The 13,035-nt window shown below is 38.0% G+C and overlaps 1 protein-coding gene across 1 annotated transcript; it reads right to left on the bottom strand.

The window, feature by feature from the left end:
- Nucleotides 1-6,029: 6,029 nt before the first annotated feature.
- On the bottom strand, nucleotides 6,030-10,070 carry cyp1b (cytochrome P4501B). The gene is given in 2 exon segments (NM_001200314.1): nucleotides 6,030-6,922; nucleotides 8,549-10,070. Coding segments are annotated over 2 exon segments (1,611 nt in total). The 5' UTR covers nucleotides 9,634-10,070; the 3' UTR covers nucleotides 6,030-6,396.
- Nucleotides 10,071-13,035: the final 2,965 nt, after the last annotated feature.

The following is a 13,035-nucleotide window of genomic DNA, read 5'->3' as shown; positions in this document are numbered from 1 at the left end:
AGGAGTGCAGGTGTTCCTTATATAGTGGTTGGTGAGTGTTCCACAGTGATGTGAAAAAAACAGCACAATAATAACGCTAGAAAAAAAAGGAGTGAAGGACAATTGATCTATTGTTAATTGTTATTACCAAAATTAAGTTGTCATTTGGTGTATGCCTAGCTATGTGAGCTGCATTCATTGTGTGTACTTACAGATGAAAGTATTATACATGAGCTTTATCTTCAGTACATGCATTTGTGTTTGTCTGTTTCTGTCATAAGCACTCACATTAGAGGTATTAGCTGTCATCTTAATGCATAGAAAATGCTGTCTTCACTGGTTCTACCACTTATGCAAGGATGAGTGCTTATGTGTGAGAGGTGTGCCTTCTTGTGCACAAATCCAAGAGCAGTCCCTGCACTGCCTCATGAGAATGAACACAGGAGTTACAGGGTAATGCTATAGTACCAAATAGTAGCTCTTTCCTGCATGGCCTTCTCCATATGTGCCTTTTTATCTAGAGATAGCCATGTCTCCTCTCTTGTGCAATATGTGTATATAATCTAAGTGGAGCAAGTGAAGCCTTTACATTTATCGTCTTTTTTTAGTTCAGCAGAGAGGGCGAAACATGGGGGTGTGATGTATCAGTAATCAGCTGGCTCTATCTGCAGTTGTCACGCACTGAGGACTGGTAGCCTGGCATTCTCTGGCTGATCAAGAACAGGATGTTCTGTGAGACGAGATAAGCTGCAATGCAGGGAAAGGTCTGTCCTAAAAGTTTCCCGTTTCTTTTCACCACACTGGATATAACTGCTACTTATAAATAGTGCCATTACAGCATAATAAAAAATAGGAGTGCATACATACACCCTCTGAAAATATTGGAACAGCATGGCCAATTCTATTTTTTGTGCTATACACCAAAGACATTTGGGTTTGAGATCAAAAGATGGATATGATACAAGAGTTTAGGATTTCAGCTTTTGTTTCCTGGTATTTACATCTAGATGTGTTAAACAATATAAAACATTGAACCTTTTGTATCAGACCACCAAAATTTTTAGGCGAGCAAAAGTATAGGAACAGATAAGACTTGACGTAAATAACACTTAATATTGCATATCCCTTGCTTGCAGTAATAGCATCAAGCCTACGACTTGCCACTGAAATCGCCATATTGTTGGTTTCTTCTTTTGTGTTGCTTTTACCGCAACTCCCTTAAGTCTCCTCTTCAAGTCAAATACATGCTCAATTGGGTTAATGTCTGGTTATTGACATATCAGTCTAAAACTTTCCACTTTTCCCCCTGATAAAATCGTTTGTTAAGTTGGAGTGTTTTGGAACATTGTCTTTGTGCATGATAAAGTTCCTCTTTAATTAATTTGGATGCATTTCTCTGTAAACTTTTCCTGTAAACATCTGAATTCATTCTGCTGCTAAAATCATGAGTTATATAATCAATAAAGATTAGTGAGCCTGGTCTAGAAGCAGGCATGCAAGCCCAAGCCATAACACTACCTCCACTGTGATTCACTGATGAGCTTGTATGTTTTGGATCATGAGCAGATCCTTTCTTTCAAGACATTCCAAATTGTTGTATTGGCTATGCTCAATGTCTTGTGCAATCGCTCTGATAGATTTGATCTCTTTTCTCAGCTTCAAAATGGCTTGCTTTTCTCCCATAGACAGCTCTCTGATCTTCATGCTGGTTTGTCGTTTTAAACAACAAATGCCATTTTCATCAGAGAAACCTTGGGCTCAAACTGAAGGTAGACATTCAGAGCTATTAATTCTTGAAACAATCAATTTAACAGGGTAGACCTGGGCAGCAAGAAACACCTGTCAGTCATAATGTTCCAATATTTCTGATCACTTGAAAAAATGCGTTGGTTCAATACAAAATCTGCCATGTCCTAAGTTTTTTAACATATCTAGATCTAAATATGAGGAAATGACAGATCAGAATTTGAGCTTTCATCTCATATTCAACATTTGATCTCAAACCAAATGTATAGCAAAAAAATATAATTGGCCTTGCTGTTCCAATACTTTCGGAAGGGACTGTACACAGTCAGCTTTAGAAATGATTGGGCCCTTGGTAAAGCTGGATTGTTTTTTTTGTTGTGTGTGTTTGTTTTTTTTTTGTTTTGTTTTTTAGATTATTTTAGATTTACTTTGAGGGGGAAATCATTTTCTGTATGTTTATTATCAGAATTTTTTTTAAACCTTATCTCAGGATGCTTGATGAGACCAGAGAATACAGAGAAAAAGAATCTGAGATGACTCCTTAATACACACTCACTCCAGATACTCCTAAGTCTCTTCTAAACTCTCCTCTTCAGCTCACCCCACAAATTTTTTAATGGGGTTTATGTCAGGGAACTGGAATGGTCAAGTTGGAAGCTTAGGTCTGTGGTCATTGAACCATTTTTGTGTGTATTTGGATGCATGATTTTGAATCACTGTCCTGCTGGAATAACCAACCACAAAATGTTTACCTCTCTAAGCATGCTTCTCACTGTGCATGAGGATTCTAATTATAAAAATATAATGCTATTCTTGCTCATGTTGATGAGTGATGTTGATATAGTGAATTATCGTATTTATCTATCTATATATCTATCTATCTATCTATATATATCTATCTATCTATCTATCTATCTATATATATATATATATATATATATATATATATATATATATATATATATATATATATATATATATATATATATATATATAGCATCAGTGGGAAACCACAAAATGAATCTTCTTGTACGTGTACAATACCAATAAAGGTATCTTCTCTAATCTTATCTTATCTGAGTGAAGAATGGTGTTCATTGCTCCAGTCCAGTTCTAGTGGCTCGTAGACTCTAAGCCTAGGCACACTGGTACTGTTTTGGTGGTTTTTAGTGACAGAGAGCCATTATTGAGCAGACTAAGACTGGGCCAGGTGCTTAACCTTTAATTGCTTCATTACTCAGTTGTAAGATGTTTTGGATAACCATACCAAATTAATAAATGTAAATGTGTCAGTAATAATGGTTGAGTTTAATGAAAATGTACCAACACAGCTGCTAAAATTACCTCAACGTATCCAGTTTGTCACCCATCAATGCATGAGTTGTTTATTGCATCTCCTGTACAATTAATTATACACTTGTAATGAGAAGATTGGTCAATTGTAATTGTCAATCATCTTTGTACAATCAAAATTACACAGAAGGTCTTTCTCTTTTTCAGTGTTGTGACACATTGGACATAATATCATTTATATTTCTGTTAGTACAATCAACTCATTTAAAGAATGATATGCTTTACATATATCATTTTTGAGTATGATCTAATGTTATGATATGATATAATGTTATGACATTTGTCTTCTACCCTGTTATTCTTACTACATATAACAACAAAAATATATGAACATCTTATTAAAATATGTTTGCTACAGCAGTTATCTCAGAAATGTACACTACCGGTCAAAAGTTTAGAAACACTCATTCTTTCTTTATTTTTTTCCCCCATTTTTTTAGACTAATAATAAAGTCATCAAAACTCTGGAATAACACAAATGGAGCTATGGGAATTGTGTTGTGATAATAAATCCAAAATAAATCAAAATAATTTAATGTTTTAGCAGCTTCAAAGTAGACACCCTTTTTGCCTAGAATTTCCAGAAATGTATTCTTGGCATTTTCTCAACTGTTTTGTTGAGGAATCCCCCTGAGATGCTTTTTAAACAGTATTAAAGGAGTTTCCACCTACGCTGGACACTTATTGGCTGCTTTTCGGAATATTTCATTCCAAGTCATCAGTAAAAAAATATATATTATTTTTTTTGTAAATAAAATGTTAATTTTGTAATGAAAGAAATTAATATATTGGCACATTTATATATTTGTCTGCAACACCGATTTCAAACATTTAATCATCCACCTTCTGATCAAAAGGTTTTTAAGATCATGAGAAACATTTTAGTCAAGTGTCTTCAAACTGGTGACCGGTAGTGTATATATAATCTCTGTTAGTGATTAAATTATGAAGCTCACATTTATTAATAATGGCCTGCAAATAATAATATTCAAGTTTGCATAGCAAAACCTATTCAAGCTGATAACAATTCTTGAACATTGAAAACAGAAAGTAAAAACAAGAAGGAGTAATTGCAATATGTAGCAGAAAACATATAGGTTGAATATATGCGCTAGTCTCTCTAGCTGTAAATTACAGATATGAGGTTACTGAAATGAGGACTGCTGAGCCACTGATCTGAACTTTGCCCTGCTGTAATGTGTGTACTACCTAAATGTCATAGTTATTCAGCTTAAACTTTAAATCAAAATGTTTTGCCTGAGTGTAGTTATTTCATAAATAAATTAACATGTCCTTATACACATACAGTAGGTTTTACCTGATAACACAGGTCTGCTTCACTGTTCATTGTACTTTAAGCCACCTTCATTTTTCATAAATTAAAATATTTAGCCTAGTTAAAAACCATAGGCATAGATTTGATCGAGGATGGGGGCATGTTTCCCTAATATTTGTAAGGGAGTAAACTGTGCACTGTATTGATCAGTAAATTTATGATGTGTCCCTAATGCCCATGTTTTAATAGATGCACTCGCAAGGACTTTTTGTTTGCTTGGAGATGTTTTTAACTTTTAATGACATCACCAGAATGAGGACTTTAGAGGAGAAGAGCAGAGTTGAAAGCATCAATTGGAAGCCTGGTCAGCTCCCATCTCTTTCTAATTTATAATGTAACCAACTGACAACCTCAGAGAAATACTAAAAAATTATTTGCCATCTGTGTTCTATTAAAAAAAAAAAAAGTCCTTCATAACCTCTCTGTGTTCCATGTGAACCAGTTCATCTTTATACTGACACTTGCATTTCTCCCTTGTTCTCAAACTAGGGTTTCTAACAATTTCCCCTCACGCAAAGCGCTGGAGCACGCAGCGTGCGTCTCTGGGTTTCAGTCACGTTGACTTTGTTCTTGTTCTCGTCCTCGCTTTTCCATTCTGTTTTGCCTCGTTTATGCCCGTTTGCCGATCACCTGGCCATTTGCCTGTTTGACCACGCCTATGTCTCACCTTTTTGATTTGTCTGCCTATCTCGTCTCTAATAAAGCTCTTATCTGCACTTGCATCTGTCTCAGCCTCCATTACATGACAGGGTTAGGGTTAGGTTTTCCACGAAAAGAAAAAGGTTGTTGGCTTGTTGGCTAAATTATTACAAGGATCTAAAACCATGATGTGGAGGCAATAATGTGAATTTTCACTGATTGCCTGAATTATATTGATCCAGATCCACTGATCCATATTTAATCTGTAGATATTCAATTAATGTTTACAGCAACCATCAGAATGAAGAAAAATGTGATCTCTGTAACTCCGTGACATGGTTGTTGTTGCCAAATGGGATGGTTTAAGTATTTCAGATATTGATGATCTTCTGGGAATTTCACACACATCAGTCTCTAGAGATTAAACTGGAGTAATGGAGAATGGAGTGAATTTTTTTTTTTAAAATTAAACATCCTGTGACTGGAGGGTCTGCAGGTTGTTGATGAGAGAGATCAGATGAGAATGACCAGACTGGTTTGAGCTGCCAGTAAGGATATAGTAACTCATATAATCATTGTGGTGAGCAGAAAAGCATCTCAGTATACAAAAAACATTGAACCTTGATGTGAATGGGCTACAACAGCAGAAGAGCACAGGCTTATCGAAACTGGACAGTTGAATATTACGGGGATCGCCTCAGATTCTTATTCTTGGTGGCAGGACTTTGCTGTTGTAAACCATCCACTTCAAGGTTTGAGGTGTGAAAATCCAGGGAGAACAGCAGTTACTCAAATACTCAAACCAAACCATTTGGCACCAACAACCATGCCACGGTTAAAGTCACAGGGATCACATTTTTTCCCCATTCTGGTGTTTGATGTGACCATGATTGTCTGATTAGACAACTGTATGAATGTATATGTGTTCCTAATAAAGTGGAGTGAGTGGTGTTTTTTTTTTTTTTTTTAACTTTGAACACATTTCTTGTATTTTAGCCAAAATGTTAATACAGGATGTTTAAAAACTGACTTGTTAGTGTGTGCGCATAGATATATTATCATGGGAGTGGCTTTGATGCATGGGTTGATCAAACCTAATGGAGATTTTGAACCCTGTTACGTAGACAGACATCTTCAAACAACGCGTTAGATGCTATTACAGTGTGTTCCCCAAAAACTGAAATTAAACCTACGCCACTGGTAAAAATGTTAATATAATTGATAGAGTTTTTAACCATTTTTGTTGGATACTGGTTGTTAGTTTTCAGTTGAGCCACTGTTCATAGTTCATTCACACTCTTCATTCACATCCTGTTCATGAAGATGAACTCCAACCAGAGCAATCAGTCACGCAGTGTTACTGCTACTTTGAATGGGTTGGGCTTCAGTGTTAGCCCATACATGCAGTCCATAGTGGGTTGTTTTTCCACTGTAAAGTGACACTGATGTGTCAGGAGTGTTGTGAAGAGGAAGAGCTGAATTTTGGACAGTTCCTCTCCAATACACCTCCTTTTTCCCATGGAGTAGATCAGGACATTGCCAGTCTTATCTTTATTTAGTTCCCCATCCTCATCCAGGAAGCGCAATGGGTTGAAGATCTCGGGCTGATCCCACTTTTTGGGATCATGGTTCAGGGACCACTGGTTGATGAAAACCACAGTGCCTTTGGGAATGGGGTATCCATTAATGGAGGTGTTTGTGGTTGTGCTGTGAGGAATTGTCACAGGGATAAAACTGGTGAACCGCATCATCTCATAGATGAAGGCCATCAAATATGGGAGATGTGGTTGGTCCTGGATGGAAGGTAGACGATTCCTGCCCACTACTTTGTCCACTTCTTCCTGAAGTCTCTTCTGAACATCTGGATATCTAGAGAATAGGACAAACCAGGCTATGTTACTGGGCATAACATGTTCTATTTATTTTGTAGAACTTTGTAGAAACAATTTAGAGCTTGTGTTGTACTCCACTACAGAACATGCAAAAGGGGGAAAGGATAGAACCTTTTTTGCTTATAAAATGCAATAATAAAATGGGGAACACAAGAAATATTTACATACAATCTGAACAAGTATTCTGTAGCAATGTGCTTTTGTTTAAATCTGTATCGTTTGAAATCATTTAAATACTTTTTATTTGGTTAATTAAAATATTACCACCTATCCAACTCAGAGGCTGCATGGTAGGCTGCATGGTTAACTCATGAACAACATGATCATCAGCTTATGAATTGAACAACCTGATAATAAAAGTGCTTTGACATATTAAACTAGCAAAATGTATTAATTTTGTGTGCTATTAGTAAATTTTGCTAGTGGAACATGTCAAAGCATTGATTCATAAGCTGATGAAACAATGCATCATTGTTTCATTCTCTCAGCATGGTGGACCTATTGTAATGATCACTAAACCCACTCCTCTCACTACATATGTTACAGATATTAATCTCAACCTAAATCTGCTATCCGTGCTCCCAAGACTCTGCTCTGTTCAAACATGGACTATGTTGGATATGTGATATACAGGAGTGCAGCTCTCGATGAGGATGTCTGGTGAACACTGCTCTAGTGTGTTCTGTTCCTTCTAGGATTGGCGAGGTCTTATTTCAGTGTTCCCAGGCAAGAGTTCTGTAGCCTCCTCCTCCGGTTACTTGACTACGACCTGGCAGCTCTGCCGGTGATTACTCAGTGTTTTTGCGCGCACTGACACGACAAAATGTTCTAAAAAGCCTAATATAGGAATGCTTTTCAAACATTATACTTCAAGGGCATTAAAGTTCCAGTTACACTGTCATATCAATTTATTTAGCTGCATTTATGTAGCGACTGAATAAAATACTGCACAATTTTTTTTCCATATTTGTGCAACTGGGTGTATAATTTCAGATTTGTTCGTTTGATTCTTTTTTTTTTTTTTTGTCTGACTTTCTTTAACCTGTTTCCTTTTTGTTTAAGTTGTCTGTATGTAAAGTTTTGCTGACTATTTAAAGTGCCAGTTTTCCAGTTTTAGGACTAATTGACCTTTTTATTTTAAATAAGCCTTTTTTATATTGCCTTTTTTTTTGTTTCCTTTTTGTTTCGTTATATTGTTTTAATATACAATTCACTTGCCCTTCGGTGCGTATATGCACATTTTATGGGGTTGGTTTTGTTGTTGTTGTTGTGTTTTTTGAGTTTTAATAGAACTAAGTTTGAATTTATTCCCTTCTGATTCAGTACGGTTTTCTTTTTCTTTCGTTTTAGGGTGAATCCTAATTAATCCTTCAAAATTCTTGGTTGTAGTGAATGATATTACATCAGTGCAGACAGCGGAGTGCGCGAAAAATATTTCCTCCCCAGTACAGCCTTTCAACTGATCAAGTACTTTACTTGGATTAAAAAATAATAGACCAAATTTTGCAACAGAAAAAAAATAACTAAAACAGTTTGTATGATAACAATAATAAACAAATCAATGAGAAATACTATCAAAAGGCAACAGGACATTTAGTCCTACCTCACGAGCAACAGAATAATCCACTGCATCGCGCTGGAGGTGGTGTCTTGGCTCGCGCCGAAGATGTCTCCGATGGTCGGGGGCACGTACTTCTCATCCAGTAAGACCCCGGATGGCCCAGTCATGCCGCGGTCCAGGGACATAATGAGCGCGTCCGTCATGTCCCGGACGACGCTCGGCTCCTTGGTCTTCCGGTGCTCCACAACCTTGGTCAGGATGAATTCGTAGAACTCTGCGTTGAGTTCCTTGAACTGATCAAACAGTGTTTTCATGGGGTTGGGAAAGTACTGGAGCCAAGGCATAACGTCCACGATGCTGCCGGCACCCACTGTCATCGTGAACTTGTCGTTACGCCCCACCACCTGCTGAAACTCCGCGTCGTCGTACGAATAGCGTTTCCCAAAGCATAAGGCGCTTGTAATGTTCGCCATGGACACCACAAGGTAGCGGTGAGGCTGAAAGTAGCCATGCGTGCGCGTTTCGTGCATAAACAGCGAGATCAGCTCTTTGACTTCACTCACGACGTGGTTCTCGATGGCGTTCTTGGTGTCCGGGTTACCCGTAGTGAACTTGCGCACGGTTGCATGCGCCACCCGACGATGCACCTTCCACCATTCGCTGTAACTGCCGAAAGCCATGCTCCGACCGCACGAGACGAAGCGGAACGAGGCGAAATCCGGTCTGCCGGCAAAATCCACACCTTTCTGCACGAGCGCCTGTCGGATAGCGTCGCCGTTAAGGACCACCACGGGCCGGTTGCCAAGCTTGATCTGAAACACGTCGCCGTAGTGCTGCGCCATGCGCGTGAAGTAGATGTGCGGGTACCTGCCGATTTGCGCCGCATTACCAATGATCGGCCACGGAAATGGGCCCGGTAAAGTCCGCACGCTCCAGTTGCGCACTAAACTGGTCATCAAGTGGACGGCGACCAAGACTGCAAGACAAACCAGCAAAACATTCTCCTTTGACAGCTTGAGGAAATCCGTTATAATCCCTGATAATTCCATTCTCGGGTGTTTAACAATAAAAAGAATTGACTCAATATTTGCTTCTAAAATTTCACAAAACCTTGTTTTGTTTGACATTTATTGCCTATATTTATGTTATGTATTAACTGGTGCACAAAGTGACTCCAAAATGTACAACCCACCCTTGGCGAATATTATACGTATTATAAACCCGTTTTGCCCTTATTTCAGCACGTAAGGATTCTACAACTTTAGACTTCCTGCGGCGTCTGCAAAGCAAATGTCTTTTCAAGGACAGACTGGACGCGAAGACGCGACGTTCAAGTTTCACTCGTAATGAAAAGAACCTTGCCACTCAGAACAGACTGCAGCATTACCCTAACAAATTATATCCAAACTCTTGCTATATAGTAATAAAAATTCCAGCATGAGATTAAGTCTATACTTCCAGACATCAGTAGACTTATTTAGATGCAGTGCATACGCAGTCCCTTCAGACGCGCAGTTCGTAGCTCCAATAATGCAGCCGAGAGCTGAGTGAATTAGTTGTATGGTGTGTACCATTTAAGGTTTCACCTCCTCCTCCTCCTCCCCCTCCTCCCCTCTGATTCAATCGCTCCCTCCACAAAGCTACACTCACACAGAGAAAGATCAGAGAAACTCGAGTTGCCAGTACGGAGGATTTACACTCCATGACCTAATCACGGTGTTAAACCTGTTAAACTAAACTACACTGTAATTCCCCAGTCTGTCTTTCTAATTGGCTAAGGCAGTTTCCCACCACAACGTCGATAATATTAAGGTTGGGTTGTAAAAGCGCACGATCTGGCAACGCGGGTTGGATGCTGGCTCTGTGAAAGTTAGCAGAGTGTTCTGTGTGAACGCGGCGTCACTCAGCAACGCAGAGCTTCTGTTACAGCAGCTATAGCACAATAAGGCCTTTTAGCTCTTAAGTTTAGCTCGTAAAAAGGGGTTGACATGAATAAATAAATGTTTTAAAAGCTCTACTTTTCGACCAGCGTCGGAATTTTAGGAAATAATGGCATGATGTTTGACTATTTAAAAGAAAGGTATCGCCTACTGGAAAAAACAATAGAAACCCTAATAGAATTGTAATGGTTATAATGGGAATTGTATTGGTTTTACTGAAAACTGTAATGGTCCCTGTGGGTCTCTATTGTTTCCCTCTATTGGTGGCCTGTTGTGTAGTGGATGTGGCGTTAAGGACCGATAATGGTAATGGTAATGGTTTTAATGATTAGTTGATAGTTTGTAATAGTATTTGTAGTGGAAACTGTTAGAATTTCTGTGATGGTTTCTATTGGTTTTTGTTTGTTTGTTTGTTTGTTTGTTTGTTTCACCAGGGTACGTTGTATTGACAGTCCAAATGTTGGGACCATAAGCTTTAACACATTTATTCACCGACTATTCCTACGTATAGGAACAGAGGCGCCAGAATTTTATGAATCACGTGAACACAAAAATCACGTATAGGCATTTTTGAGGAAAGGCAGTTCAAATAGATAAATTAGGAATAACAATAGTGTTGCCAAGTCTGATCTGAACTCTTGCGCTTCCCCAATTTTTAATCAAAAACAACGTTGTTACAACGTATTGAATACAGTGGATGCTTTCTGAAACACTACAATTCTTACTTAGCAACTCTATAAGTAACAGTTCTAATAAAATATATGATAGCCTATTATGTCTGAGCCTGAGTGCAGCATGTCAGTCTGTTAGCCCACTTTTTGTACAAAATAGCTGAAAGAACAGACACGTCTGGCGGCGTAGCATGTGTTGTTCTGTCTTCCGAAATATTACCATTTTTATCATTGCCTACAGCTTAGACATGTTTCTCCAAAGATGAACTAAAAAATATCCTAAACATTATAATCCATAATATAAGTTTTAAGGGCTGTGTGTGTGTGTGTGTGTGTGTGTGTGTGTGTGTGTGTGTGTGTGTGTGTGTGTCTGTGTGTGTGTGTGTGTGTGTGTGTGTGTGTGTGTGTGTGTGTGTGTGTGTGTGTAAATGTTCAAAAACCACAGATAACATGTGCATCAGTTTTTAGGCGATATAGTCAGAATTTTGCATTATGCCACTGAGGTTATCCACATACATTGTATCCACATACATTTCTTTTGGCTTATCAACACTATATTGGGTACACCTGTACACCTGCTCAATCTAATCAGCCAATCAATCGTGTGTGCAATGCATACAATCATGCAGATATGGGCCAGCAGCTTCAGATAATGTTCACATCAACCATCAGAATGGGAGAAAATGTGATATAAGTGATTGTGAGCATGGCATGATGCTGGTTGGGGTATTTATATAACTGCTGATGTACTGGGATTTTCACGCACAACAGTCTCGTGTTTACTCAGAGTGGTGCAATAAAGAAAATACATACAGTGAGTGGCAGTTCTGCAGACGGAAACTTGATCACAGGTCAGTGGAGAATGGCCAGACTAGTTCGAGCCAACAGAAAGGCTACAGTAACTCAGATAAACACTCTGTGCAATTGTGGTGAGCTGAAAAGCATCTCAGAATGCGCAACATGTAGAACCTTGAAGTGATTTACCCATCTTCTAATGGCTACTTATAGCATGATAATGGACCAGGTCACAAAGCAAAAGTAATTACAAACTAGGGTTTCATGAACATGACAATGAGTTCAATGTTCTTCAGTGGCCTTCCCAGTCACCAGATCTCAATCCAATTGAACATCTTTGGGATGTGGTAGAACTGAAGATTCACAGCATGAAAAAGCACCTGAAAAATCTGCAGGAATATCATGATGCAGTTACTGTATGGACCAGAATCCTAAAGGTGGAATGCCCTGCCATGAAGAATTGAGATTGTTTAGAGAGCAATGGGAGGCCCTGCCCAGTATTAGTATAGTGTTCCATAAAGTGTTTAGTGAGTGTATTTAAGCTCTGAATGACATACTAACTCCACTATTAAATAGGACTTCAGCATTTAGAGCACTACTAATACTGCTACTACTACTACTACTACTACTACTACTACTACTATTACTACTACTAAAATAATAATAATAATAATAATAATAATAATAATAATAATAATAATAATAATAATAATAAGTGGAAGAAGAAGAATAAACAGAAGAATGCTGTGCCTGTAATGTACATTGACTGCAATGTCATGAGAAGGATATTGACTATGCAGGATGGATAATAAAACAAAATGCAAAGGAATAGACCTAAATGGCTTAATTTAAAATTTTACATCAAAGAGAAAATCGTGTTTTGTGGAATGTTTTCAATAGTGATAATCTCAGATTGAATTGAAACAATATTAACAGTATGATAAGAGAACCACAAATTAAAGAGAGCCCAAAAATTTAAAGAAGAATGTTCTAAATACGTTCTTCTCCTTTTAATGAAGCATGGACTATTATTTTGTAAATTACCTGAATTCGGGCTATGAGGTGAATATTCTTGAAAATGTTACTAATTATCTTTGCAGATGTGTCTTCTTTCTATAAATGG

Source organism: Ictalurus punctatus, chromosome 3, assembly GCF_001660625.3.
Source record: "Ictalurus punctatus breed USDA103 chromosome 3, Coco_2.0, whole genome shotgun sequence".
NCBI classification, from domain to species: Eukaryota; Metazoa; Chordata; class Actinopteri; order Siluriformes; family Ictaluridae; genus Ictalurus; species Ictalurus punctatus.
Note: the sequence above shows the minus strand (reverse complement) of the source record. Positions and strands in the feature narration are given on the sequence as shown.